Source organism: Thalassophryne amazonica, chromosome 14, assembly GCF_902500255.1.
Source record: "Thalassophryne amazonica chromosome 14, fThaAma1.1, whole genome shotgun sequence".
NCBI lineage: Eukaryota > Metazoa > Chordata > Actinopteri > Batrachoidiformes > Batrachoididae > Thalassophryne > Thalassophryne amazonica.
In genome coordinates, this window is record NC_047116.1 from 1,791,772 (window position 1) to 1,815,663 (window position 23,892).

The window sequence follows — 23,892 nt, forward strand, 5'->3', positions numbered from 1 at the left end:
AACTTCCTTCTGGGAGTGAAGAAAAAAAGAGAAATTTTCTTCAACAAATTGATATTCCATCTATAGGTTTGAACCAGAATAGAGATTAAAGATTAATAAAGAGATTACAAATGAGGAAATACTGAAAGCCATAAGCGCCCTGAAAAATCATAAAACACCAGGAAGCGACGGATTTCCCTCAATGGTATAAAGTATTTAAAAATGACCTAATAGATATCCTACATAACTCCTTGAATTGGACTTTAAAAGAAAGTAAAATGCCAGCTTCTTGGTCTGAAGCAATAATATCAATTATCCCAAAACCAGGCAAAAACAAACAAGACTGTGCAAGCTATAGGCCCATCTCGGTATTAAACATAGACTATAAAATTTATACATCAATAATATCCAAAAGACTAAATAGTTTTTTATCAGACTTGATCGACGAAGACCAGACAGGATTTGTACAAGGACGTCAGACACATGATAATTAGGAGGACATTACATATAACAGAGAGAGCGCAAAGGAAAAAAATAAGTACAGTTCTTTTGAGTGTTGATCCTGAAAAAGCATTTGACTCCGTAAATTGGAATTTTTATATTTGGCACTGGACAGAATGGGATTCAACTCTAAATCTATAAAAATCATTAAAACACATTATTTGCAACCAACAGCCAGAATTAAAATAAATGGAAATTTAACTGGGTAAATTAAATTGGAAAGATCAACCAGACAGGGATGCTGTCTCTCCCCATCCCTGTTTGCTCTTTTTATTGAGCCCTTGGCACAAGCGGTGAGATAAAACACCAAAATAAAGGGAGTCATATTAAATAGGGCTGAACATAAAATCGGACTTTTTGCGGATGATGTGATTGCTTATCTCGAACAACCAGAGAAGTCCCTCCCTGAACTAATGGCACTGTTAAAACAATTTGAGCACCTGTCTGGTTATAAAATAAATATTTCTAAACACAAGTTTTAAAACTCAATTTTACTCCATGCAGATACATTAAAAAAACATTTAAATTTAAATGGGGAATGCAATCTATTAAATATTTAGGGGTTGAAATAATTCAGATATCAATACAAAAAACTTTTCACAGGTACAGGAGAGAATACAGAATGATATTGAAAGGTGGTCTGCATTACCTCTGGACTTCAGCTCTAGAATTGGAATTGTAAAAATGAACATTTTGCCCAGGTTTTTATTTCTATTTCAAGCATTGCCAGTAGGGCTCACCAACACACAATTTGTGACATGGGATAGAATGATTTCAAGGTTTATTTGGGATAATAAGAGACCTAGAGTGAGATTTGGAATTCTCCAGCTGCCCAAAGAAAAAGGGGGAATGTCGCTACCCAAGTTAAAAGAATATTATTACGCATCCCAGTTGAGATATCTGCTGGTGTAATCCCTATTATAATGCAAAATGGAAAGACATTGAGAGTGGTACTTTAGAGGAACCCATACAAAATTTGGTTGGAGATAAAGATGAATATGAAAACTTAAAATCAAATTTGGACCCTATACTAAATCATACCTTGACACTATGGTTTAAAATACTCACAATGTACAAGATTGGAAAAAGTGAATTAAAGCTGAAATGGGTGGCATATGACAGTAATTTTAAGACAGCAAAATATGACCAGAATTATAACTACTGGACAATTAGAGGGATGACAGCTTGGTGTGTACTGGAGGAAAATGGGCAGCTGAGGAGTTTTGAAAAATTAAAGGAACAATATCACCTTGGAAAGCATGATTTCTTCCACTATCTACAAACGAGGGATTATTACAAAAGTGAAATACAGGGGAACTCTTCCACAGGAGAGAGTGATATAATTCAAACAATAACTAAAGCCTATAAAGACAGTAACATCAAAATAACAACAATTTATAAAGCTCTAATTGAGCATGACAAAAACACAACTGAAAAGATTAAAGGTAATTGGGAGAAAGAGTTCCACATAAAAATTGATGATCAAGACTGGATAAATATGTGGAGGCATCATCACACTACTACCAGCTCTCGAACGTGGAGGGAGTTCGCATGGAAGAACCTGATTCATTTTTTATTACACCCAAACTTAGAAGTAAACGGCTAAAAATACAACAAACATGTTGGCAGGAATGTGGAGGAATAAATGTAGACCATGCTCATACCTTCGGGAAATGTCCAATTATTGTTTTGGGAAATGGTTTGTAGTGTACTTTGTGAAGTGTTGGGATATACAGTTCCCTTAACACCTGAACTGATTTATCTGTATCATTTTTCAGAAGACACCATTTCACATGATGTACATTTGTTTAAAATGTCATTAGCAGCCAAAAAATGTATAACCAGGACATGGGGCACAACATCTGTGCCAACAAAAGACCAGTGGACATCAACGATAAGACATTTATCTAATGGAAAAGATAACACATAGATTGAGATTACAAGAAGTGAAAGTGGAAAAACAATGGAAAAAATGGACAATATATAATGCAAAACTGAAGATGTAGTGTCACCCAGGTATGTGTGTAACCATTTGTTCTTTTTTTTTTTTGTTGTTGTTTTTTTTTTCTTTTTTTTTTTTTTTGCACTGTTAAAAACCAATAAAAATAACATTGAAAAAAAAGATTGTTTTTTTGTTGTTGTTGTTTTGTTTTAATCTTCACCATATATTCTTCCAGAAATCCAGGTCAAAAGGACGAGATGCATCGAAATCCACATCCGGAGAGCGAGACGGATCTCGATCGAGAGGCACATCCAGCTCCTCTGGGACTGACAGGCCATGTTCCAAATCAAGAAAACAAGATGAGTCCAGATCCAGGTTCAGTAAACAAATAGAGTCCAGCCCACTTTCCAGGGAGAGAAACAGGTCCAGATCTGGGAGACGGGATGAGTCCAAAGACCGGGAGCGCCATGACAAAGGACACTCATCTCGGTAATACAAACACACACGTTCAGGTTGTGGTGGCGTGAACTGTTTCAACATCACTGCAAACATTCTGTTCATCATGTCTTTAAAAAAAAAACAAACAGCTGACACAGATGCAAATGTAGATTAACCAGACTGTTTGAACTTTGACCCTTGTCTTCAGCAGTTACTAATCTGACTGGAAATGGGACTTGAACTGAGCTCAAATGTTTAAGGGAAGGCCTCTGACATTCAGTGGAAGGCCTCTGACGATGTTCAGCTGACAACCTATGACGTTCAGAGGAAGGCCTCTGGCGACGTTCAGAGGAAGGCCTCTGGCGACGTTCAGAGGAAGGCCTCTGGCGACGTTCAGAGGAAGGCCTCTGGCGACGTTCAGAGGAAGGCCTCTGGCGACGTTCAGCGGAAGGCCTCTGGCGACGTTCAGCGGAAGGCCTCTGGCGACGTTCAGCGGAAGGCCTCTGGCGACGTTCAGCGGAAGGCCTCTGGCGACGTTCAGCGGAAGGCCTCTGGCATTCCCACTTGGCCATTGTCATCTCTGTTAACTCTGGTAAAAATGGCTCAATGCTACTTGACTTTGCAAAAAGTTGGGGAGTGTGAGTTGCTGGATCCTAGTTTGTATATCCACAGGTACTCTGCTGAAACATGAATTCATGGGATTATGTTCATGTCGTGGCTCAGGTCTACATGTTTCCTGGCCATGTGTCAGACTAAGGCCGTGCATTAAACATAAAGTCTGTGGGATGGAATATGTTTTGCTGCTTATATGGGAGCTGTAAGACATCACCTCCTCGTATGAAGAATACTGGACTAGGCATGTGGCGATTAATTGATACGAATTGGTATCTAGATACAAACGTGCGCGATCCGAGTGCAACGATTCATTCAGTTTGCATCGATTCATTTGATGGGTTGAATCACGTTGTATCGCTTGCTGCCTGCTTGCACCCCCCCGATGCACACTGAATGCACCACGGACGAAAGCCAGAAAGCTTAAAGTTTTCCTTACCGGTCCTTCAGTTTGGGACGCTGGAGCAGCCGTTGTTTTTGAGGGTGTTTATTGGGAAATGATTATTTCTCTATGTTGATTGCAGTGGTGGGTCTGCTTGAAGCAACAAAGCAGCGCTGTGATCCGCCGTCTTCATTAACCACTGTCAAAGCTATTTAAAGATGTCAATTGTGAGTCGCTTTGTGTGGATTAAAGTTATAAACTGGGACTCTTGTCCTGTAGCGGGCAAGAAACGTCCAGCGTTCCACACCGGAATTTTATGCAATGGTTCTCTGGCATGAGCACCAACTGTGCATAAACTGAAGTTGTCCATCACGTAAAGGGAATAATAACTAGGACTGCAAGCAGTCATATGTGGGCCCTCATTCTGCGCGCCCGCCTACCCAGGCCAGCGCATCCCCTTGTGACCAAATGTAGGTATGTGTGTACAGGGGCAACCACTCATCACACAGTTCACATTTCTAGCAAATTACACAATGCATGAAGGAGTTATGGCATGTTAATGGTTCATCCACTAGGGGGTGCTCAGTGTACAGAGGGGCCAGGTGTGTTCAGGGGCCAATAATGTTTTCATTATCGGATTATCTTTTCAGATAACTTTGAAAACCATTATCGGACTAATTATCTTCCGATAAATTTTTGTCCGCTAATTTTTAGACTGTTAACATGGTAAATAAATCAGTTTCCTCGGACCCACGGAGATTCGCGTTGTGACAGTTGTCGTAAAGCTGGACTGGTTGGTTGCTGCGGCGACGCTGTGTGGCTCCGTGGCTCTGGCTGTGCGGCGCTTAAGCTAAACTTAGCATGTGGACATCCCAAACTTTTAGAACTTTCAGGTTTTTAAAAGAGGAATTTTGCAGCATGTCTGTGTCATGGACAGACATCGCACAGAGAGAAGATGGCGAGAAAGACTGTTTGAAAAAGTCTTATAAGGACAAGAATCAGTGGAATCGTCGCTGGCTTCATCAATACACCTGAAAGATAAAAGAAACAGGAAAAGTGAACTGTGTTCTCTCAGGAAACACGGTAAGAATTTTTCTCTCCATGGAAAATAAACCTTCTGCTGTTCAAACATGATTTTAGACAAGATTATGTGACTTTTTACTATAAGGTGTGTTATTGATATTTTACCATGATTTTCCAAATATTCAAATCAATTCAAATCAATTTTATTTATATAGCGCCAAATCACAACAAACAGTTGCCCCAAGGCGCTTTATATTGTAAGGCAAAAGCCATACAATAATTACAGAAAAACCCCAACGGTCAAAACGACCCCCTGTGAGCAAGCACTTGGCGACAGTGGGAAGGAAAAACTCCCTTTTAACAGGAAGAAACCTCCAGCAGAACCAGGCTCAGGGAGGGGCAGTCTTCTGCTGGGACTGGTTGGGGCTGAGGGAGAGAACCAGGAAAAAGACATGCTGTGGAGGGGAGCAGAGATCAATCACTAATGATTAAATGCAGAGTGGTGCATACAGAGCAAAAAGAGAAAGAAACAGTGCATCATGGGAACCCCCCAGCAGTCTAAGTCTATAGCAGCATAACTAAGGGATGGTTCAGGGTCACCTGATCCAGCCCTAACTATAAGCTTTAGCAAAAAGGAAAGTTTTAAGCCTAATCTTAAAAGTAGAGAGGGTGTCTGTCTCCCTGATCTGAATTGGGAGCTGGTTCCACAGGAGAGGAGCCTGAAAGCTGAAGGCTCTGCCTCCCATTCTACTCTTACAAACCCTAGGAACTACAAGTAAGCCTGCAGTCTGAGAGCAAAGCGCTCTATTGGGGTAATATGGTACTATGAGGTCCCTAAGATAAGATGGGACCTGATTATTCAAAACCTTCTAAGTAAGAAGAAGAATTTTAAATTGTATTCTAGAATTAACAGGAAGCCAATGAAGAGAAGCCAATATGGGTGAAATATGCTCTCTCCTTCTAGTCCCCGTCAGTACTCTAGCTGCAGCATTTTGAATTAACTGAAGGCTTTTTAGGGAACTTTTAGGACAATATTCTACAATCTTTAGCTGTGTAACAGTCTTTTCAGTCTTCATAAATTTCATGTAGTTTAATTGTTCTGAGTTAATGCATAATTTGGTTTACAATTAAATGGAAAATCATTCCAGGTCCTACTTCCACGTCATATTCTGTTATTTCAGCATCATCATCGACAGGTCAAATAAAAGGTTGAATGTAGGATCATTTAAATATCCACTAATTTTGAGATTTGTTCTTCCAAGAGATGCTGAAAAAGTATCAATAGATAAAAATTTAATGCTGTGCCCCCCCCCCCCTGCAAATTTTCCTCGGATTTCACATTTTTTATTTCCCAAGCCTTGAAGCATCAAGGAGTTATCATGACTTGATGTTCCACTGCGAAGGGTCAAAATGGCGGCGCCATAGCGGCCACACCCTTCGAAATAGAGAAAAGCTTTCGATAACTTTTGATCAGTATCGTCTCTCGATGCTGTGAAAGAAATTTGAAGTGCATTGGACAAAATCCCTAAGAGGAGTTCGTTCAAATACGTGTGGAAATCACGCCAAAATGACAAAAAAATTCAAAATGGCCAACTTCCTGTTTGGAGTAGACCCATGGTGCAAGAGACTTTTTTTTATATGCCTATGCCAGTCACACGTGTACCAATTTTCATTTCCCTACTCCAAAAAACCCCTATGGGGAGGGGTTTTTGAAAGATTCAAGGGGGCATTATTGAGGCATTTTTCCCCGCCCATGGGTGATGCCCCTATGAATTGTAAGAGGTTGTTGTGCTCGACCTGTGTATCAGTTTTCATGATATGACAAAATTCGAGCCATCAAAAGGAAGAACGTATTTTCATGGCGAAGGGGCGATATTCGGCACGCCGCCACAGGGGTGCCGTTACTCGTAACGTCACGGCGTTCATCACCTTCATTCACCAATTTGTTCTGCATCTTTTAGAAGTGGAATGAAGTTGATTGGGTTAACTATGTGACATCAGGACCTGTTAAAGTAAAAATAGGACATTTCCTGTTACCACTGGGGGGCGCTATGGCAAAGGTGGGAAGTCAATATATGCAGACGTTCAGGGCAGAGCCCTCATCATGTCCAGTAAGTTTGAAGGCTCTACGATGAAGTATGTGGGCGTGACAGCCGTTCAAAGTGAAACGGCGTGTTCTGAAAAGCTTGCCAAAGTTTGACGAACCCTAGCAACCACGCCTTTTGACCTAATTACAATCTTTTGATCATATTTGATCACCTTTGGGTCATGATGATTTTGACCAAATTTGAAGACGATCGGATGAAGTCCCTAGGACGAGTTTGTTCAAATGTAAGTACTGGAAATGGCAAAAATTACCTCAAAATCAAAACGTAAAATCAAAATGGCCGACTTCCTGTTGATATTTCACCATGACCATAAGAGACTTTTTTGTGCATCCTAGCATGGTAAATATGTGTACCAAATTTCGTGAGGTTATGACGAGAAAACCCCAATGTGGAGTGGTTTTTGAAAATTTCTAGGGGGCGCTATTTTGCGATTTCGCTGCGACCATGTGCGGGACCCACAAAATATCAAAATTCGGATCTGACTGGATGACCTTGCAAAATTTGGTGAGATTTTGGGAAAAGGCCGAAATTTCGATTTCATTTTGCCCATAATAATAATTATAATAACTAGGACTGCAAGCAGTCATATACGGGCCCTCGTTCCGCGCGACCGCCTACCCAGGCTAATGCGTGCCCTTGTGACTAGATGTGGGCATGTGCATACAGGGGCAGCCACTCATCACACAGTTAAAATTTTAAGCAAATCACACAATGCATGAAGAAGTTATGACATGTTGATGGTTCATCCACTAGGGGGCACTCAGTGTACAAACAGAGGGGCCAGGTGTGTTCAGGGTCCAACTGTGATCACGCATGTGAAGTTTCAAGTCAATCAGGCAAAGCATGAAGGAGTTATCATGACTTGATGTTCCATGGCAAAGGGTCAAAATGGCGGCGCCATAGCGGCCACACCCTTCAACATAGAGAAAAGCTTTCGATAACTTTTGGTCAGTATCATCCCTGGATGCTGTGAAAGAAATTTGAAGTGCATTGGACAAAATCCCTAGGAGGAGTTCGTTCAAATAAAATGTGTGAAAATCATGGCAAAATGACAAAAAAAATTCAAAATGGCCAACTTCCTGTTTGGAGTAGACCAATGGTGCAAGAGACTTTTTTTGTACGTCTATGCAAGTCACACATGTGTACCAATTTTCATCTCCCTACTCCAAAAATCCCCAATGGGGAAGGTTTTTTGAATGTTTCAAGGGGGCACTATTGAGGCATTTTGCCCCACCCATGGGCGACGCCCCTATGAATTGTAAGAGGTTGTCGTGCTCGACCTGTGTATCAATTTTCATGATGTGACAGAATTAAAGCCGTCAAAAGGAAGAACGTATTTTCATGGCGAATGGGAAATATTCGGCACGCCGCCACACGGACGCCGTTAGTCGTAACTTCACGATGTTCATCGCTTACGTTCACCAACTTGTTCTTCATATTTTACAAGTGGAATGAAGTTGACTGGGTTAAGTATGTGACATCAGGACCTCTTAAAGTAAAAATAGGACATTTCCCACCACCACCGAGGGGCGCTATGGTGGAGGTGGGAACTTAATATATGTAGACATTCAGGGCGGAGCCCTCATCATGTCCAGCATGCTTGAAGGATCTACGATGAAGTATGTGGGCGTGACAGCCGTACGAAGTGAAATGGCGCGCTCCGAAAAGCTCACCAAAGTTTGACGAACCCTTGTAGCCACGCCTTTTGACTTAATTACAATCTTTTGATAACTTTTGATCACCATTGTGTTGTGATGATGTTGACCAAATTTGAAGACGATCGGATGAAATTCCTAGGACGAGTTTGTTCAAATGTAAGTAGTGGAAATGGCCAAAAATGGCAAAAATTTGCTCAAAATCTAAACTTAAAATCAAAATGGCCGACTTGCTGTGAAAGTGAGAACACTTTGATCTCACGTTGAGTTGTAATCCTTGTTCTCAGCTTGTCCATCTTATTTATTCATTTTAGTCAGCAACACACTAGGTAGTGGTAGCCTGGTAGCCCTAGCTTTTAGCCTAGTGTGCAGGCCACACCTCTTGCCTTGTTTCTGCCTCAGCCACTTTGTTTGCCAGCTGCTCGGCTCACCAAAGGCCGGGGCTGCTGCGACCTCCTCACGTAGTATAAAGCCAAAGTCCGAGAGGCTGAATGAAAGTTTGTGATCAACTTTGCTGATGTTTCAAAGTGCGTCTCGACTTTAGATTACAGTCGAGTAGGTGTACTGTACAGCCACCATTAACAAGAAGGCAGAAATAAATAAAAAATGAAGCATCTGTGTCGGGAGAGTAGAACAGAGACGTCTGCCACGGTGGCTGCCATGGTGATTTCAGCACAGTTGGACTCTGTTACTGCTCCATAACACCTCTGTTTTCTCATCAGTTCACCAAACAAACAAAATCCTGAAGAATCTATTTGACTTGTGTGCTACACCCAGGGGTGGCTGTGGTGATCAGCGTGGCACCAGGGACGGGCGCACCGACCGGAAGCCTAATTCTGACTCTGAGTCAGCGTACAAGAGGCGGGGTCGCGCTGACTCCACCCCCACTGACAGGGAGCCGGCAGCAGCTGCAGAACCGCCGGTGAAGCGAAAGAAGGAGGAGCTTGATCCAATCCTGACAAGGACAGGCGGAGCTTATATCCCCCCTGCCAAACTCCGCATGATGCAGCAGCAAATCACCGACAAGAGCAGGTGTGTTTCTGTTTGACCTGGAACAGAATCTGTCACCGTTGGACTTTGGAATAAGTTTAAGGTCTAAAGAACGCTCTTCTTGTTCCACACGAAAGAAGTGATTCTGACATTGTGTCGCACCTTTTTCATCTAACATGAGTGTGCTCTGCCCTTTCTGCAGCCTGGCCTACCAGAGGATGAGCTGGGAGGCTCTGAAGAAGTCCATCAATGGTCTGATCAACAAAGTCAATGTGTCCAACATCGTCAACATCATCCAGGAGCTGCTGCAGGAGAACATCGTCAGGGGGAGGTACACAAAAACTACACACTCGGAATAACCACACAAACCCACACGCCTTAATGTGTGTGTGTGTGTGTGTTAGGGGTCTGCTGGCTCGGTCAGTGCTGCAGGCTCAGGCAGCATCTCCGATATTCACTCATGTTTACGCTGCTGTCGTCGCCATCATCAACTCCAAGTTTCCAGAGATTGGAGAGCTGATCCTGAAGCGCCTCATCTTGACCTTCAGGAGAAGCTACCGCCGCAACCTCAAGGTACCTGTTTGTCAGTGCGCCTCACTCTCATCTCTTGGCGTCTACATGGTTTCTCAAAGCTCAGTATGATACAGTGGATGTCTGATACTCGGTACGTGTCATGATATCGATGCATTTATGTACTTATATTAACTCCATTCATAGATTATAGTGTGTGGTGTTTGTGTGTAACTCAGCTTTTTAATACTTTATTTGTGCTGCTTTATATGTGTTGTATTAGTATTTTTTTTTTTGCACATTTTCACCTTTTCTTTGTCTTTCACAAATTGACATCACTCCCTACATGTTTTGTTTGATAAGATTATTAACTCCCAGAATCTTTCATTTTCATATTGATGGCTTCCCTCACCTGCACTGACCCGATTTTAATGCTGAAACTCCAAACAGACTCAGTTATAACTGAGCTTAGTCTTTGTTTTTTAAAAAAGGATAATGCTTCAGATGCCACTTTATTTGTGCAGAAGAGTTAAATTCAGTAACTATGTTTTTGTGGCTCTTCATTTCCACAGTGTTGAACTGTAGTAGTAAAAGTTAGTCCTGTTGTGGCTGATGGGTTCTTGTGTTTTGTAGCAACAGTGTTTGACAGCATCTAAGTTCGTGGCTCACCTGATGAATCAGAACGTGGTAGGTGTCGCTGACTCATGCCCATTGTGACAGTAATGTTTGTTGCTAACACCCGTTCTCTCTATCTTGGCGTCGTCATGCGCCCTCAGGCCCACGAAGTGTTGTGTCTGGAGATGCTCACACTGCTGCTGGAGCGTCCGACCGATGACAGTGTGGAGGTGACCATCTCCTTCCTGAAGGAGTGCGGACTCAAACTCACCGAGGTGTCCCCTCGCGGAATCAACGGTAAACTTATTCTTGTCCCACCGTTAGCAGCAGTAGCAAGCTAGCTGCATTTGTGCGTGCTGGTGTTTTTCCTGAGAACGCTGGCGGACTGCTGATGAATCTTAAAAGTCTCAGTCCGTGGTGAGAGTTTAAAAATGTTAAATATCTCTAATCTCATCTTTTAAACAGGATTTGATGTCTCTAATTCTGTGTCTGAACTGAGCCCACTGATAAGTGAACCGTGTTTTGGTTCTGCTGGAGTCTAAGTCATACTGTGATCTGGATCAGAATGAGAACAAACCTCGCCTGCTGTTAGGGTGATCCAGTCCCACTGTTTATCAGGGATCAGACAGAGTCTGGATCCATCCACAAGCACCACATGGGCACACTGACTGACTAGATGGTAAATGGACTGCATTTATATGGCACTTTTCCATCTGGATCAGACGCTCAAAGCGCTTTACAATAATGCCTCACATTCACCCCGATGTGAGGGTGCTCCCATTCAAGGTGCTCACTACACACTGGGAGCAACTTGGGGATTTACCCCTTCTAAGCCTGTGTATCCCATCAATGGGAAATTTCACTTATTTGTAAGATACTGACAAGCCAAAATGAGGCAGGTGGTAGGGGATTAAAGACCTTGCCCAAGGGTCCTTAGTGATTTTCCAGTCAGGCTGGGATTGGAACTGAGGATCCTCTGGTCTCAAGCCCAACGTTTAACCACTACACCATCACCTCTAAACATGACCTAAATTAACTGAAGGAAATGCTGCTGTTAATATTAATGACTTAACAGTCATTTAACCTGCAGGTGGCAACAGATAAAAAGGCTCATCCCGCACTTCCCTGTCCACAGCCAGACCCTCCAACTCCTCCTGGGGGATCCAGATTGGCCCCAAACCTGTTGGGGGACATAATCCTGCCAGTGTGTCCTGTCGTTATTTACTGCTGGGTCATTCTGTGTGACATCATCAGGTGCCTCCCAGGTCACCAACTCGGATTCTCGTGATTTTTTTTTTTTTTTTTTTTTTTTTTGCGTGTACCTACATGTCTGATGAACACAGGCAAAATATTTCTGCTTAATTCTAAGTAGTTTTTTTTTATATACATATAATTTTTTAATAAGGGTTCCCACAATCCTATTTTACACTTGTCAATGCATTTTGAGCAGTTTGTCCATTCTCGCAAAAAATACAAAAATTCAAAGAGCTGTACTAAAGATGAGATTCAATGGATAATCTTCATATTGTAGAATACACATATCTGGGCTACTAGTTATATGTGTGTAAAACATTGTGGTCATAACGTGAAGGGTTGTTGAATTATTGAGTCCTGAAAATCGAACATCATCGTAGAAAGTCAAAAATAGGCCTCCAGTCTCTTTATGATTTGACCACGTGGGCAAGTTCTCAGCCACTTCATATTTTTTGTGCAGAGCATATTGATATACCAACTTATGTCAATTTTTTTATCTAGCTCAAATGCCTTCGTAGTGAAAAAAATTTGCAAAGTAGGGTACCGTAACATGGCGCAAACTAATTTTGAACCTGTATTTGCATATTCAGAAAGCAGTATATCAGCTCTGAATGGAAGCACAAAGCTCAAATTTGGTTGTTGTTGTTGTTCATTCGGCTGCTCCCGGTTTTGTTCGGGGTCACCACAGTGGATACAGTCAGATCCGCCTTGGTAATTGGCACAAGTTTTATGCCATATGCCCTTCCTGACACAACTCCAGTTTTACCTGGAGAAAACAAAGCTCAAATTTGGTATTTACAATATTTGGCACCCCAAAATAATGGACCAACTTTGAAAGACAGTTTACTGAGCTTATTTTTTTTCTTTCATGGCATCATAAAATTAGCAATTCAGTCATCAACACAATTTTGTTATAAAGTTTTGAAGAGCTGTAGTCCGAGAGTAAACTGACAGAAAATTTTGATATTTCAGAATTTACTTTCTCTAAGTACAATATATTTATGCATAAAAACTGCATAAGCTGTAATTAATTACTCCAAACAAAGAAATACATGCACTCACTGATATAATACACACACTGGCAAGTGAACAGGTGACTGCAGTTTCTTGATGTGCAGCAGCTGATGACATCATCAGCCACATTTAAAACAATGAGCAGTTGATATCAGATCTATTTTTAAACTGCAGTGACTCATGATCAGCTTGTCTAAAATTGTTCTAACAATTCCTTTGCCCTATTAATGCCTCTGATGAAATGAACAGATTAAGAAAAATACATATTATCTTAGTTGTTTTAACTACTGAACTAAGCACTATTAATATAATACTAGACTAAGTACACACGTTACTGCACCATGCAAGATTTCACCTGCTTTGAGAGAGAAACCCCCATCCTGATAAATATATTGTACTTGGAGAAAGTAAATTCAAAATTTCATATCAAAATATCAAAATTTTCTGTCAGTTTACTCTCAGACTACAGCTCTTCAAAACTTTGTAACAAGATTGTGTTGATGACTGAATTGCTAATTTTATGATGCCATGAAAGAAAAAAATAAGCTCAGAAATCTGTCTTTCAAAGTTGGTCCATTATTTTGGGGCGCCAAATATTGTAAATACCAAATTTGAGCTTTGTGCTTCCATTCAGAGCTGATACACTGCTTTCTGAATATGCAAATACAGGTTCAAAATTGGTTTGCGCCATGTTACAGTGCCCTGCTTTGCACATTTCTTTCACTATGAAAGCATTTGAGCTACAACCCCTGGCAAAAATGATGGAATCACCGGCCTCGGAGGATGTTCATTCAGTTGTTTAATTTTGTAGAAAAAAAGCAGATCACAGACATGACACAAAACTAAAGTCATTTCAAATGGCAACTTTCTGGCTTTAAGAAACACTATAAGAAATCAGGAAAAAAAATTGTGGCAGTCAGAAACGGTTACTTTTTTAGACCAAACAGAGGAAAAAATATGGAATCACTCAATTCTGAGGAAAAAATGATGGAATCATGAAAAACAAAAGAACGCTCCAACACATCACTAGTATTTTGTTGCACCACCTCTGGCTTTTATAACAGCTTGCAGTCTCTGAGGCATGGACTTCATGAGTGACAAACAGTACTCTTCATCAATCTGGCTCCAACTTTCTCTGATTGCTGTTGCCAGATCAGCTTTGCAGGTTGGAGCCTTGTCATGGACCATTTTCTTTAACTTCCACCAAAGATTTTCAATTGGATTAAGATCCGGACTATTTGCAGGCCATGACATTGACCCTATGTGTCTTTTTGCAAGGAATGTTTTCACAGTTTTTGCTCTATGGCAAGATGCATTATCATCTTGAAAAATGATATCATCATCCCCAAACATCCTTTCAATTGATGGGATAAGAAAAGTGTCCAAAATATCAATGTAAACTTGTGCATTTATTGATGATGTAATGACAGCCATCTCCCCAGTGCCTTTACCTGACATGCAGCCCCATATCATCAATGACTGTGGAAATTTACATGTTCTCTTCAGGCAGTCATCTTTATAAATCTCATTGGAATGGCACCAAACAAAAGTTCCAGCATCATCACCTTGCCCAGTGCAGATTTGAGATTCATCACTGAATATGACTTTCATCCGGTCATCCACAGTCCATGATTGCTTTTCCTTAGCCCATTGTAACCTTGTTTTTTTCTGTTTAGGTGTTAATGATGGCTTTCGTTTAGCTTTTCTGTATGTAAATCCCATTTCCTTTAGGCGGTTTCTTACAGTTCGGTCACAGACGTTGACTCTAGTTTCCTCCCATTCGTTCCTCATTTGTTTTGTTGTGCATTTTCGATTTTTGAGACATATTGCTTTAAGTTTTCTGTCTTGACGCTTTGATGTCTTCCTTGGTCTACCAGTATGTTTGCCTTTAACAACCTTCCCATGTTGTTTGTATTTGGTCCAGAGTTTAGACACAGCTGACTGTGAACAACCAACATCTTTTGCAACATTGCGTGATGATTTACCCTCTTTTAAGAGTTTGATAATCCTCGCCTTTGTTTCATTTGACATCTCTCGTGTTGGAGCCATGATTCATGTCAGTCCACTTGGTGCAACAGCTCTCCAAGGTGTAATCACTCCTTTTTAGATGCAGACTAACGAGCAGATCTGATTTGTTGCAGGTATTAGTTTTGGGGATGAAAATTTACAGGGTGATTCCATAATTTATTCCTCAGAATTGAGTGAGTCCATATTTTTTTCCCTCTGCTTGGTCTAAAACAGTAACCGTGACTGACTGCCACAATTTTTTTTCCTGATTTCTTATAGTGTTTCTTAAAGCCAGAAAGTTGCCATTTGAAATGACTTTAGTTTTGTGTCATGTCTGTGATCTGCTTTTTTTCTACAAAATTAAACAACTGAATGAACATCCTCCGAGGCCGGTGATTCCATAATTATTGCCAGGGGATGTAGATAAAAAAACTGACATAAGTTGGTATACCAATATACTCTCCACAAAAAATATGAAGTGGTTGAGAACTTGCCCACGTGGTCAAATCATAAAGAGACTGGAGGCCTATTTTTGACTTTCTACGATCATGTTTGATTTTCAGGACCCAATAATTCAAAAACCCTTGAAGTTATGACCACAATGTTTTACACACATATAACTAGTAGCCCAGATATGTGTATTCTACAATATGAAGATTATCCATTGAATCCCATCTTTAGTACAGCTCTTTGAATTTTTGTATTTTTTGCGAGAATGGACAAACTGCTCAAAATGCATTGACAAGTGTAAAATAGGATTGTGGGAACCCTTATTAAAAATTATATGTATATATCTGTATTTTTTGAGAGAGAGAGAGAATGGTGATGCTACAGAATGAAAAATTAGCTCTGTATCCCTGTATTTTTGAAATTTACGAGGTCTATTAGAAAAGTATCCAACCTTATTATTTTTTTTCAAAAACCATATGGATTTGAATCACGTTTGATTACATCAGACATGCTTGAACCCTCGTGGGCATGCGAGAGTTTTTTCATGCCTGTCGGTTACGTCATTCGCCTGTGGGCAGTCTTTGAGTGAGGAGTTGCCCACCCTCTCGTCGTTTTTTTCATTGTTTAGGAATGGCTCAGAGACTGCTGCTTTGTTTGATCAAAATATTTTCAAAACTGTAAGGCACAACTGAGTGGACACCAGTTGATAAATTCAGCTGGTTTTCGGTAAAAATTTTAACGGCTGATGAGAGATTTTGGTCTGGTAGTGTCGCCGTAAGGATGGCCCACGGCGCCTAACGGCGATCTGCGCTTCGAGGCGGCAGCGTCTCACCGTTTCAAGTTGAAAACTTCCACATTTCAGGCTCTGTTGACCCAGTAAGTCGTCAGAACAGAGAACTTTCAGAAGAAGTCGGCATGAGGAGTTTATTCGGACATTCCATTGTTAACGGACATTTTGTAATGAAAGAACGTGCGGGCAGATTCGCATGTCGGGCCGGACCCGACCGCGGGGGGTCGCGACAGGAAAAACACCTCCGTTGGAAACCTTAACGGGCAAGTTGGAACATGCCCAAGCTGTTAAACAATTTCTCAGTTACTCACTTGTTGAAAACCGTCAAAAGCCGCCTGAATTTTACAAATGGTTTTCAACACGGAGGTGTTTTTCCTGTCGCAGTGCACACAAATTTGCGCGCACGTCTTTCATTAAAAAATGTCCTTAAACAGTGGAATGTCTGCATAAAGTCCTCATGCCGACCTCTTCTGAATCTTCTCTGTTCTCTCACGACGTCCTGGGTGAATTAAGCCTTAAATTAGGATGTTTTCAGGTCGAAACAGGCCGACGACGGCGCCTGGAAGCGCTGCACGACGTCCCGCTCTGTGGGAAGTCCTTACAGCGACAGAAACACCCCATAATCTCTCATCAGCCGTTAAACTTTTCACCAAAAACCAGCTTAATTTCTCGAATAGTGTTCACTCGGATATTCCTCACAGGTCCAGAAAAAATGTTGATAAAACAACACGCGCCGTCTGGAGCAGCGTGTGAAACAAAGGAATTCAGCCGAGAGGGCGGGACCACATCTCACTCAAGGCCTGCCCACAGGGAAATGATGTCACCGACATGCGTGAAAAAACTCACGCATGCGCACGAGGGTTCAAGCATGATTGGTGGAATCGCACGGCATTCAAATCCATATAGTTAAAAAAAAATAAAAGGGTCGGTTTATTGTCTAATAGACCTCGTACTACTGTATCTGGGGTGCCCAAATAGGGTGTATTCCAAATTTGAGCTTTATGTCTGCATTTTGTAGCGGAGATAATGCCTTTTAAAAATGAAAAAAAGCTCAAAATGCATTCAAAAGTGTAAAATAGGATTGTGGGTACCCTTATTAAAAAATAATTATATGTAAAAAAAAAACTACTTAGAATTAAGCAGAAATATTTTGCATGTTCATCAGACATATGCAGATACCTGTAAAAAAAAACAAAACAAAAAAAAAACCATGAGAATCCGAGTTGGTGACCTGGGAAGATTTTGGAAAATTTGATAATTTCACTCGTAAGGACCCTGCTGAGAATATGTTGGTGTGTCCCACCTGACACCCTAAAACCATATGAAGATCAAGTGCAGTCATCCAGTAATGTACATTCCTCTGAAAGGAGCCCTTCCACATCATTAGTACCTTTGCTACTTTAAGGTGTGTCTGTGTTTTTATTCCTTTAGAGTGCAGTATTACCGCCGTCTGTCTACTGCTACCCTCTAATGCATAAAATGGCGCTAAGGTCATGCTAACGTCTGCAGTCAATTGTTTGAGATGGTGGAAAGTGTAATGTTTAACATGACATCTCAGAAGGCCTCGGTGTGGCCTCGGTGCAGAGTGGGAGGAGCTACAGGGGGTTGAGGAGCACGCTGTCCTCACACGTCTAACCCTCACTGTCCAGTTGTTGATTAAGTTGCGTTGGTCTCAGCTCTGAGTCTGGTTTGGAGCAGGACGCTAAGTGAGGATCAGGCTCTCCTAGTCTGCGGCTGCTCCAGACGCTGCCGCTGAAGCCTCTACCTCCTTCAGAGTGTATGGTGTCTGTCCTCACTGCTCAGGCTGCTCCAGCAGACATTCTCTATCACGTCTGTGGCTCAGCTACAGGAGACCTTCAGTCATGTCAGGTTGTGTTGTTGCTGAGGGCTCTCGTTGGAGGAGGCTGGGCTGGAGACCTGGACTGTGACCTGGACTGTTGGTGGAGGTTTAAGTGGAGCTTTCCATCCAAACTATTATCTTTCTGCCTTGCAGCCATATTTGAACGTCTCAGGAACGTCCTCCACGAGTCCACTATCGACAAGCGTGTGCAGTACATGATTGAGGTGATGTTTGCCATTAGGAAAGACCGCTTCAAAGATCACCCAGTGATCCCGGACGGTCTGGACCTGGTGGACGAGGAGGACCAGTTCACCCACATGCTGCCGCTGGATGATGAGTACAACCCAGAGGACGTCCTCAGTAAGATGCACAAACCCTCACAGCCTCAGCTACTGGTGGAAGCTGGTACTGCAGGCGAGCTACTGCAGTCAAGAGGCACTTTCATACCTTCTCCCACCAGTAGATGTCAGGCTTTACACAGCTGTTTTGTTTTGGGTTGTTTTGTCTTCTTTATTTCTTTGGACTGAGCACTCTGTGCCTGCGTGTCAGTTTGGTCTGGAGGTGAACTAATAGCATTTCTGATAACTTGCTTGTGTGCTGGGAGGCTGGTTTCAGTCCTGAAGTCGTGTGGTGTCCATCTGACGTGTGTGTCTGTGTGTCAGATGTGTTTAAGATGGACCCAAACTTCGTGGACAACGAGGAAAAATACAAAACGCTGAAACGAGGTGAGAGCACCAATACTGACAGTAAGAGCCAATCAGCTGCTTCCTGCTTCACACATTGACCAATCAGCTGTCACCTCCTGACAGAGATCTTGGACGAAGGCAGCAGTGATTCAGGGGAGGAGGGAGGCGGCAGTGACGACGACGATGAGGAGGAGGAGGAGGATGGAAACGAGGATGCAGAAGGTGAGAGCAAACAGATCATTAACACTCTTTATCCTCAAATCCCGTCCGTTCAGGACAATTCCGTCTACTGTCATCTCTTTAGCTTTGGACACATTGATCTCCAAAAAGGTCAACCTGCAGCACTCCATCAGTTCTGCCACAAAATGATCAGCGTCGCTTAGAACTCTCTGGGTTGTTTTTTTGCACAAGTTGAAAAGTGTCGCCCCGCGACCTGGTCCTGGATACGCGGTTGAAGATGGGTGAGTGAAAAGCCTCATGTAAAGCTAATGGTGACATTCAATAGAGCAAAACGCGCACAGCAGAAATTCACAGTAGTGACGTCACTCAGAGTGGCACAAATAATGTGTCACATGACCCAGAACCCACCAATCGAATGACAGTGATCCATTCAGGTGTCCATCAGCTGTCTGCCTGAGTGGCTGTGGACCCGCCCCCTTACTGTCATAATCATCAGGGTGATGTTCCGCCTGTTTGTCATTCCAATGACCTGTGTTGTCATGTGACAGTTTGTGTTTGTCTGGCAGGTGAGACGGTCACTGTGTTCGATAAGACTGAGGTCAACCTGGTGGCTTTTAGGAGGACCATCTACCTGGCCATCCAGTCCAGGTAGGCTCACACAGGAGTGCTGTCACCTGCACTGTCAGGACACCCGAGCTCGAGTCCAATGAGTCTTCAGGCGGGTTCGATGACTAATCTAAACCATTGGCACCATTAGTTATTGACTCATCAATAATTAATTTTGACCATGAAGTCATGAGGTCAAATCTAAGCAGTTGGCTTTAATTGGAAGCTTCAGTGTGTAGGATTTTGTGGTAACTAGTGGTCCAGGCTGATAATTCATGTTTATAAGTTGAGCATGGTTTGGGACCTTTTTCTCTGGAAACAGAAAATGATCCTTGCTGTCTTCAGCAGAGTCTTTGCTGGAAACAAAGTGACACTCAAGAGTTTTGTAGAGTTCCTGATGATTGGAAACCAAATGATTTCCAGTGGCATGGATGCGGCAAGGCGCAGCAGCAGAGCATGCTCCCACACTCGACCTTATAAATGCAGCAAATAATCTCCATGATGGAATGACTTTGATTGGCTGCACAATGTTGGTTTCTGACAAGCTGAGATGAACTTCAGGGCACTGAGAATAATCCAGTGACTTTCACCCATAGTCCAGGCCCTTAGGGACTAAACTGTTCAGATTTGTCTGCAAACATGAAATTTGGCCCAGGTGTAGACCAGAACATACTGTTTTCATTTTTGGAGGGCGCCAAGCCCAGTGGTCACTGGAAGCTGCCATATTGGCCAAATCCAAGATGGCTGCCAACTGATTTGTGATTATATTATAGCTTCATAACTGAAACTCTATAGGTTTTTGACCTCAAGGATTCCAAATCTGATGTTTGTTTTGACATTCACGGTCAGGATAACCACCCCCACCCCTCTTTCCCCAGGGCATATAGAGTCATTTTTACTGCTTTGGGTGTCAGGTTTGGGCATCTGTGACAACCATCTACATAATGCTCGTTTGTGTTACAAAGTCGCGTTTATTTCTGTCTTTTTCAGAGATGCAATTATGGGTTGCTGATATGATTACTTGTTCTGTCATTTTTATTCTGGACCTACTAATAAATAGTCTTTATATAAATGTTAATCTTTTTCAGAGAAACACATGGAATGGTGGTGGTGATAAATAGTGAACCTTCTGAAGATATCTGTACCGATTTATATGTAATACTGTGTCAGATGAATAATATCAATTGGGAGCTGTGCTGTCTTTGTCAGTCAGATAAACATGAACAGTTGCAAACACCAAGAGAGGAAGACTTACCATAACACTTGGGAGAGATCCAGGGCTGTGAAAAATCTGTGATTTTCTGTGGGGGGGGTGTTTGTTAGTGTTTAACTCTGTAATTGTGATCATTACTGAGTTTTTAAAATGTCTATCACAGTGTTCTTTTTTTTTACAACATCGTGCAAGTTTTAAATGTCCGCGACGGTCAGTGGACACTGCTCTGTGTGTTACAGATACAAATCAGTTTCCTCTGATCCGCGGAGTTTCGAGGAGAAAAATCGCTCTCAGTCTGGCTGTTACGACAGTTGTCGTAAAGCGGGACTGGTTGGTTGCTGCGGCGACGCTGTGTGGCTCCTGAGGGAAGCTTAAGCTAAATATAGCATGTGGACATTGCAAACTTTTAGAGCACTAAGGTTTTTAAAAGAAGAGTTTTGCAGTATGTCTGTGTCACGGAGCGACATCAGACAGAGAGAAGATGGTGAGAAACACGGTTTGAAAAAGTCTAATAAGGACAAGAATCCGTGGAATTGTCGCTGGCTTCATGAACACACCTGAAAATAAGAATTTTTCTCTTTCTGGAAAATAAACATTGTGCTGTTCAAACAGGATTTTAGAAAAGATTATGTGACTTTTTTCAGTAATCTGGAATTTCTTTCATTGGAAAAAAAGACTGGCTATGAATGGATTTACATGAATTTACACAAGAATATAAATGAGTTTTATTAATGTAGACTTTTTTTCATGGGAAAAAAGACGCTGTGGATTTACAAGAATGTGACTTTTTTTTTTTTAACTATAAGGTGTGTTATTGATATTTTACCCTGATTTTCCAAATATTCTACAAGCTTTAGCTCTGGTTTTTGAAATGCTGTAACAGTCTTTTCAGTCTTCATGAATTTCCTGTAGTTTAATTGTTCTGAGTCAGTGCATTATTTGGTTTACAGTTAAAAGGAAAATCATTCCAGGTCCTACTTCCACATCATATTCTTTTATTTCAACAACATTATATCTGCACAGGGTTGTGCGAGTATGAAGGTGTTTGTGTGAACAGTGACAACGCCTAGATTAGATCTTGCAGCAGAGGCGCTTTCTTATAGTTGCTGTGTGACTGGTGAACAGCGCCCTTGGAACACCCTTGTGAGGTAGTATTCTCTCATGTGGTCACATTTACATTGTTCACATCAAAAGGCAAAGGGCTTCCAAAATTGAAATTAGCCTGGCCTACATCTGGGCCGAATTTCATTCTTGTAGACACATTTGCATTATAATTTAATCTCTAATGGTGGTCTGGTCTATATCAGTGGCTGTACATTAAATTATTTGAAAAACTGTGTTGTCTTAGTTTTCATCTCAATTGTCATCTCTGTTATGATCAAAAATCAGGTGAAAAATAAATTAAATTTGGAAATGCTGCATATTTAACTAGTAAATCAGCCAAATGGCTTTTTATATGCCCTTATGGGGGTATCCTGACTGTGAATGTCACAGGAGAGGCCAAATTTGGAATCCTTGATGTCAAAAACCTATAAAAAATGCCTTCATTCTCGATCCTATGGCTTTGGTCTATGAAGTTATGATAAAATCGCATGTCAGTTGGTGGCCATCTTGGATTTGGCTAATGTGGCGGCCCCCAGTGAGCACCTGGCTTGGTGCCCTCCAAAAATGAAAAAGGTATGTTCTGGTCTACATTTGGACCAAATTTGGTCCTTGTAGACAAATCTGCACAATAACCCCCTTCATGACTCCCTAAGGGCCTGGAGTACCATGAGCAGGAGGAGGAACAGGGTTTAGTGCAGGGGTGGGCAATCGTGCCATAAAGGGCAGAGACACTGCAGGTTTTCCGTGCAACCAGTCACCTCAGCAGGTGATTTCATTAATGATCAGGTGTTTGTGTTAAGAGAAGCTCATCAGCAACCCACCTGCTGAGGTGAATGGTTGCATGGAAAACCTGCAGTGTCTCGGCCCTCGATGCCCACCCCTGGTTTAGTGTGTGGGTTTCCAGGCTGAACGCACCTGACTTAAAGAACAGTGGGTGGGAAACATGCAGGGCCCCTGATCTCGACTAACGAAGCCTTGTAGTAACCACTAGAGGCCGCTGTTGCTTGTATTTCTGTTTGACTGTGACTTTCCTCGCTTGTCCTGGTTGGTTGGTTGATTGATTGATTTCTTTTGCAGTTTAGACTTTGAGGAGTGCGCTCATAAATTGATCAAGATGGACTTTCCTGAGAGTCAGACGGTGAGTCCTCACGTGTCTGTCTGAGCTCTGTCCTGCTGATGTCTGTGGACACACTGTGAGGTTAAATGCTGAGTGGGCTAAATATGTCTTACAGTCAGGTTGTGTGTACTTCCTTCATCTTGCTGCAAATGAGCGCACAGAGCAACGCAACATGGGTTTCAGTCCCGCTGACTATGTTAGGTCAACTCCCATCTGAATTATGGGAGCATACGACTCCTGTCCTGGCCGCACTTCGCTGGTTGTCAGTATATTTTAGGTTTCAGTTTAAAATTCTTAGGTTTGTTTTTAAGTCCCTCCATGGTTGAGCTCCGTCGTACCTCTCTGGGCTTCTTCAGCCTTATGTACCCAGTCGGTCTCTCAGGTCAGCTGACCAGCCTTCACTGGTTATTTTTAAAGTTGATTTAAAAACTCATTTTGTTTTGTGTCTCTTTTTTATGTTATTGTATCTTAATTTGTATTATCTTTATAGAGTACAGCACCTTGTGTCAGCGCTGGCTGTTTAAAGGTACTTTATAAATAAAGTTGGCATGGTATGACTTAAGGACTGTCAGAAAAATAATAAAGTAATAACAATAACTGCCTGACTTGTGGTAGAGGAAGAGGAAAACAGACGTCTTGCTTCAATTTAAAGACTTAGTTACCGCGTGAGTGCCATCACTGAAGCACATGAGCAAAACCTCAGTGTATATCCAGCTTGGATCACGGGGGGGGGGTCCTAGCATCGATCTTGCTGGTTGTGACTCGCCCCACGTCTCCAATACTGCTGCCAGACTTATCTAACCCAAGGTTGGAAAAAACACACATTTTTTTTCTCAAATGGGGGAGAGTGGCCTTGTCTTATCTTATTCCTGAGGA

The 23,892-nt window shown here is 42.0% G+C and overlaps 1 protein-coding gene across 1 annotated transcript in view; it reads left to right on the top strand.

Moving 5' to 3' along the window:
- The window catches only part of cwc22 (CWC22 spliceosome associated protein homolog), a 119,155-nt gene that overhangs the window by 39,033 nt on the left and 56,230 nt on the right, over positions 1 to 23,892 (top strand). The window contains exons 3-13 of the mRNA XM_034186117.1: positions 2,658 to 2,911; positions 9,418 to 9,672; positions 9,833 to 9,961; positions 10,035 to 10,203; positions 10,774 to 10,827; positions 10,917 to 11,052; positions 18,264 to 18,470; positions 18,773 to 18,835; positions 18,920 to 19,018; positions 19,543 to 19,624; positions 22,977 to 23,037. Of these exons, the coding sequence (XP_034042008.1) occupies positions 2,658 to 2,911; positions 9,418 to 9,672; positions 9,833 to 9,961; positions 10,035 to 10,203; positions 10,774 to 10,827; positions 10,917 to 11,052; positions 18,264 to 18,470; positions 18,773 to 18,835; positions 18,920 to 19,018; positions 19,543 to 19,624; positions 22,977 to 23,037 (1,509 nt within the window). The remainder of the gene's footprint in view (positions 1 to 2,657; positions 2,912 to 9,417; positions 9,673 to 9,832; positions 9,962 to 10,034; positions 10,204 to 10,773; positions 10,828 to 10,916; positions 11,053 to 18,263; positions 18,471 to 18,772; positions 18,836 to 18,919; positions 19,019 to 19,542; positions 19,625 to 22,976; positions 23,038 to 23,892) is intronic.